General features: G+C 42.1%; 1 protein-coding gene across 3 annotated transcripts in view; it reads left to right on the forward strand.

Annotated features, from left to right (window-relative positions):
• The window catches only part of amdhd1 (amidohydrolase domain containing 1), a 28,794-nt gene extending 22,692 nt beyond the window's left edge, over positions 1-6,102 (forward strand). For 2 of the 3 annotated variants that reach the window (XM_048553667.1, XM_059654741.1), the window contains one exon: positions 4,762-6,102. In XM_048553667.1, the coding sequence (XP_048409624.1) occupies positions 4,762-4,842 (81 nt within the window). In that variant the 3' untranslated portion in view covers positions 4,843-6,102. Of the gene's footprint in view, positions 1-525; positions 687-4,761 lie in introns of all 3 variants that reach the window. The other variant, XM_048553666.1, reaches the window with a different exon arrangement.
• The last annotated feature ends 477 nt before the right edge of the window (positions 6,103-6,579 follow it).

The raw sequence follows: 6,579 nt of genomic DNA on the forward strand, positions 1-6,579 counted from the left end.
ATGAACTCCTATTCTACCTGATCCGTTTCATCATACGCCGTTTCCACCTATAATCTCTTTGCAACATTTTGAGATTTCTGACTTTTGGATGACATTGTAGCAGTCCGACATGGTTTGGAATTAAAAGGATAAAAAAAGTCTCAGATTTGCGATCCATTGTCACGGATTCTTCCCATCCAGAGCCAGCAATCCGTGTTTCAAACATACGCAGCCTTAGCTGTGATTTCCAGTGATAATAGAACTGCAGATGCTGGAGAATCTGAGATAGCAAGGTGTAGAGCTGGATGAACACAGCAGGCCAAACAGCATCAGAGGAGCAGGAAAGCTGACGATTTCAGCCTAGACCCTTCTTCAGAAACTGGGGAGGGGAAGGGGGTTCTGAAATAAATAGGGAGAGAGGGGTAGGCAGATAGAAGATGGATAAAGGAGAAGGTAGGTGGAGCCTAGTGCATTTCATGGATCGTTCATTGATAATTTCGCTTCTTTAATTTCTGCTGGTTACACATGTTGTAATTTCCCTGGTAGCCAATGACCATGCACCTGGCATGTGTCAACATGAGGATGTCGATGAACGAGAGCCTGGCAGCTGCCACCATCAATGCTGCTTATGCCCTGGGAAAATCCCACTCTCACGGCTCCTTGGAGGTAGGGAAGCAAGGAGATCTCCTCATCATTAACGCACCAAGGTATGTCATGTACAGAAATTTCGCTCATCCAAACGAGCTGGCTGGTGACAGCATTCAGCAAACTTTGTTTAACCGTCAGAGATAATGGGAACTGCAGATGCTGGAGAATTCCAAGATAATAAAATGTGAGGCTGGATGAACACAGCAGGCCAAGCAGCATCTCAGGAGCACAAAAGCTGACGTTTCGGGCCTAGACCCTTCATCAGAGAGGGGGATGGGGAGAGGGAACTGGAATAAATAGGGAGAGAGGGGGAGGCGGACCGAAGATGGAGAGTAAAGAAGATAGGTGGAGAGAGTGTAGGTGGGGAGGTAGGGAGGGGATAGGTCAGTCCAGGGAAGACGGACAGGTCAAGGAGGTGGGATGAGGTTAGTAGGTAGCTGGGGGTGCGGCTTGGGGTGGGAGGAAGGGATGGGTGAGAGGAAGAACCGGTTAGGGAGGCAGAGACAGGTTGGACTGGTTTTGGGATGCAGTGGGTGGGGGGGAAGAGCTGGGCTGGTTGTGTGGTGCAGTGGGGGGAGGGGACGAACTGGGCTGGTTTAGGGATGCAGTAGGGGAAGGGGAGATTTTGAAACTGGTGAAGCCCACATTGTTTAACCGTCATCTTGTTACATGCCCTCTCGATAAACCGGCAATTACCGGTCAATTTCTCTAAATAAAGGTGCGAATGTAAAGGTTCTTTGACAGTACGTTATATTCAAGGCAAAGTTGCATAAGTATTCAAGTAATTTATGCTGTAAAATAGCTATAACAGTGATGTGTTTACCCCTGCAGTACGTTTCTAGCATTTAGAGCGTACGCCCCCTTGAATATCCGGCATATTGACCAACCGGCACATTACCTAGTCCGTAGTTGCCGGTTAATGAAAGGTTTGCAGCAATTACAAGTTAAAGAAAAGGGTAACGAGAAATTGAACCCTGTTAAAGGGAAATGTAAGATTTCTCACTTTTAGAGCTAATTCTCCCTGTCTTCACATTTCATCTGGAACTGGTCTGTGTTCTGCTCTTTGTTACCCCTCTAGTGAAATGGACTTTGAAACTTAAACTTCTATTCTACAAATCTTTAACAATTTCAGAGTACAGTTTGCTGAACATTTGTTGCTGGAATTTAGAGAAGTAGAGGAACTCCTCCGAATTGAAGAACAACTTCATATAAATGATCTGCAAGAATGACAGAATTGTTATAGTGCAGAAGGAGGCCATTCAGCTCATAGCACAACACTAGCTTTTCAACTGAGCATTGTTACTGAATAACAGAGATAGTAGGAACTGCCGATGCTGGAGAATCTGAGATAACAAGGTGTAGAGCTGGATGGACACAAAAAGAAGGGTCTAGGCCCGAAACGTCCTTCCTGCTCCTCTGATGCTGCTTGGCCTGCTGTGTTCATCCAGCTCTACACCACGTTACTGAATGCCAGTCTGCTTTCCCCCCACCCCCATCCCTGCACACCACTTCTATCCCAGTAATTAGCCAATGTCATCTTGAATGTCTCAATTAAACCTGCCACCACCACATTTCCAGGCAGTGCATTCTATTCACTAACTACCTACTGAGTGAAGGGTTTATTTTTAAATCGCATATCACCTTCCTTCTTTTGCACATCACTTTAAATCTGTGCCCTCTCGCTCTTGTTCCTTTGACAACCTACTCTGTCCGGCCCACTCATGATTTTGAAAGCCTCTATCAAATCTCCTCTCAACACTTTTCCCTCCAAAGAGAACAGACCAAGCTTCTTCAATCTATCGTCAAAACTGAGGTTTCTAGAACCATTCTTGTAAATCGCACTGTGCACACTCCAATGCGTTCACATTTTCCTCTAATGCGGGGCTCACACTGTACACCACACTCCAGCTGAGGTCTAACAAGTGTCTTATACAGCTCAGATATTGGCCCAAGCCTGGACATTGTCCAGATCTTATCACATTTGAACATGAACTGCTTCAGTATCTGAGGAGTTGTGAATGGTGCTGAATATTGTGCAATCATCAGCGAACATCCCCGCTTTGGACCTTATGATGGAGGGAAGGTCTTTGATTGCAGTGTTATAATCTTCATCCTAAATTTCCATTCCAGTGTCAAAATTCTCTATTTCTGTCTGTAATCCCCACTGCTTTTCTGCAGTTGTTTCCTCATTTAAACTCACCCAAACCGTTGGTCAGCTATTCTGGTAGAACATTACATGATTTTTCGTCAGATTCTGCTTTAAAATCACTCTCATGTTATGCCTTGTGGAGTTTCCTTAAGCTATAGGTGCTATATAAATAAAAGTTGCTCTTGCTGATACTTCAATTGTTTAAATTATTGGGTAATCCAGATTTGAAATGGAAAGCTCGGGATTATGTGTGTGTAATGGTTAGTGCCCAGCTTGTGATAAGGGAGACTGGGATTCAAGTCACTGTGGCAAGGCCATGATTTTAACTGTGGACCAGTGGCTGGCACAATCCAGTCTGAATCAGGAGATTGTGAGTTCAAGTTGCACTCTTGGTGTCAGTGCCCAATTTATAATAATTACAGGAATTAATAGCTTCATGCATGCTGAATTAAAGTGTTGATCTCTCCTATTGTCTCAAACCACTTGAAAAATTGCACTTTATACAAAGGCCCATTCCATAGTCTTGTTTACAGACTGGTGAGCAGATTGATTACTCATTATCTATGATTTCTTCTCAAGGTCAATGTAAAGAAAGAAGAGAGAGGGGTCAACTGGGGAAGATCTCTCTGCTGGTTATAGTCAAACTTGACACATAGGAAGAAGGTTGTGGTCATCTGAGCTCTGGGACAGCTCTGCAGCAGTTTCTCAGGATAGTGCCCTATGTCCAACCATCTTCAGCTTTCAGAAGTGGGGATGTTTGCTGATATTTGCACACTGTTCCCCACCATTCACGACTCCATGTTCAAATGCAACAAGATCTGGACAATATCCAGGCTTGGGCTGACGAGTAGCAAGTAACATTCACACAACACAAATACCAGGCATTGACCATCTCTAATAAGAGACAATCTAACCACCATCCCTGGACATTCAATGGTGATCTGATCACTGAATTCCCCCACTATCAATGTCCTGGGGGTTACCATTGAGCGAAAGCTCAAAGACCTCACATTTCTAACAGTATTGTGGGTTTGCCCACAGCATATGGACTGCAGCAGTTCAAGAAGGCAGCCCACCACCACCCTCTCAAAGGCAATTACGGACGGGCAATAAATACTGGCCCAGCCAGTGACTCCCACATCTCATGAATGTATTTTTTTAAATGCTAGACGCACTTGGATGACAGATGTTGCAGAGCAGGTACAGACAGACCATAGTGGGTGTATGAAGATGATACAAGTGTGGCATTTAAGGACTGCATATCTCCTGCAGGAGTAGCTGACAAACATCAGCAGCTACCAATAGTCCAAGAGGATGAACCAATGCCTCAGTGGGGACGACTCCTGCTTCTGATGAATTGAGACGATTGTATGTTCAAGTCCCAGTTTAGATGATCAAAAAATCAAGGTTGGAACTTCAGTGCAGTTCTTAGGGATTACTTCAGATGACCCTTTAACCAGGGACTTATCCACCCCCTTAGGTGGATGTACCCTGGCACCACGCAGAAGAAGAAGGGCAGTGTTAAGACAGGTGACCGCACTCATATTTATCGGCACCAGAAAAAGCAGATTCTCTGGTCATTTTCACCCTGGTGTTGATGGGGTGTCGCTTTTCCCATTTTACAGCAATAAGTTATGTTCAAAGCATTTCCTTTGCTGGAAAATGCATTCGGGAGACTTGTGGTTATAAAGGTGGTATATAAGTGCACGTCTTTCTTTATAAGAGTTACAAAATCTATAATATGCCAACAAACATAGCTTGTTATTTTTGCTCCTTTAGGGCAGAGCAATATTTTCGTTATGTTTTATCTGTTAATTGTTACATCTTCCTTTCTGGATCTAGGTGCAGTTTTCTTTTTTACACTTTGCTTCAACATCTGCAAATGCAGCTGATGTTTCCAAATTAAAGCTGTAATTGAGATTCTTTTGAAAGCTGCGGTGTGATTCATACATTGTCAAAGTAAATCCCTGTCTTTTGTTTTTAAGATGGGAGCACTTGATTTATCAGTTTGGAGGTCATCAGGATTTAATCAAGTGTGTCATCACCAAAGGAAAGATTGCATATGAAAATAGAAGCTGCCTGGATTATTAGCAGTTTTGTTTTTAAATGAGCAGCTAAATGATGTCAAACAATTCCGCAGGATCTGCATCCAGCGTATGAGCAGCTAAAACAGATCACCAACTAATAGCACCTTACCTGGTCTTTCATTATTTTGTTTGTTACTTTTTGTTCATTTTTGGCTTTGAGCTGTGACCGGTGAGCGGAGAACTGAAGGTGGCCTTTACACTGTGAGCAGCAGCTTATTTTAAAATAAAATGGAGAATGAGCTGGTATGTATTTATGAGGCCAGGCCTAGAGGATAATTTAATTGCAGGTTGATTCTTGGTCAAAGAACATTTAAGCCATTTCAGTTCTAGGGATACATTATGCTCAGAAAGATGGAAGATGTTGAATGTTAACGGGGGCCTCTCAGTGGGGTAACCTGTTAAAGAAAGACAGCCAAAGTTTGAATTGGTTTTTGAACTGTTTATGATAACAATTGAGGCTATGCAAGCTGCAGGATGAAGGTTCGGTTGCTCCCTGGTTATCCTCCCATTTTCATGTTACTGAAAGTTCAGAGAATGTAATCTCAGATATAAGAATTGAGTGAATATTCCTTAGAGCTTACTGGATGCTATTTGCATGAATCAGCATCTTCAGAGGCCAAGAAAGATACGACCCCATGTGCCTGTGAGTTTATAAATTGTGGAATCCGCTTAAGTGAATTGGATTGTTTCCTTTTGATTTATCCCTTAACTTTGTCTATTAGTCTGTCTAACTTTGTGTGAGAGTGGTGTCTAAAATCAAAGAAGATTGGGTTTATATCATTAACATTAATTAGATTATCTCATCTAACTTTGCTCTGCTCAAGCTACTGTATTATTAATAAATTGTTAAGTATTTTATTTATGCTATAAAAGTGGTGTCTAGTATTAGTTTATCACAATGTTTGGGACCAGTTATTTAAAAAGTATGATTAGTAGCCATTGGGATTAATTTTGAGGGTCACTTGAGTATATGAATTTTACTGAGTTGTAATTCCAGGGTCGAGTAAGCTGATTTCTTTTGGCTATCCATCTCCAGGTCAATAGCAAACCTTGTTTCAAGTTTTGGAGTGTCTTTGTAGCAAGTCCTAAATCAAGGCTACAATTAATTTGTAGGATCTGTGCTCAAATGTATCACAGGAAATATCTTAATGATACGTTATTAATTCAAAACTACTCTATCCTTTCACTGATAAGCTCTTAATTCAATGTAACACTGCAGGAAATTGTATTTCAATAAACTATTCGTAGAAAATGAACAAAAACTTCTTCCTGGATTTTGTACCTGGATTTTGTACCTGGATTTTGACAATCACAAAATTAGAGAAGGGTTAGGATGCACTAGGAGACCATTCTGCCCACTGTGTTTTCACCAGCACTCTGGGCATTTTGCCTTCATGCTAACCTCCTGCCTTTTCCCCCATATCCCTGCACATTATTTTTATTCAATAATCTTTCAATACCCTCTCGAAGACTCATTTGAACCTGCCTCCACCATGTTTCTAGGCAGTGCATTCTAACTACTTGCTGAACGATGAAATGTTATCTCAACTGACATTTGCTTCACTTTAAATCTGTACCCTGTCCTTTACAAACATCTCCCTGTTTACTTAATCCAGAACACTCCTGATTTTGAATGCCTCTGTCAGATCTCCTCCTAACCTCTCTCTTTTCTGTGAGTGTGGAATATGCTCATTCTGCAGCTAATCACAGCCAGTA

This window comes from Stegostoma tigrinum, chromosome 25, assembly GCF_030684315.1.
Source record: "Stegostoma tigrinum isolate sSteTig4 chromosome 25, sSteTig4.hap1, whole genome shotgun sequence".
NCBI lineage: Eukaryota > Metazoa > Chordata > Chondrichthyes > Orectolobiformes > Stegostomatidae > Stegostoma > Stegostoma tigrinum.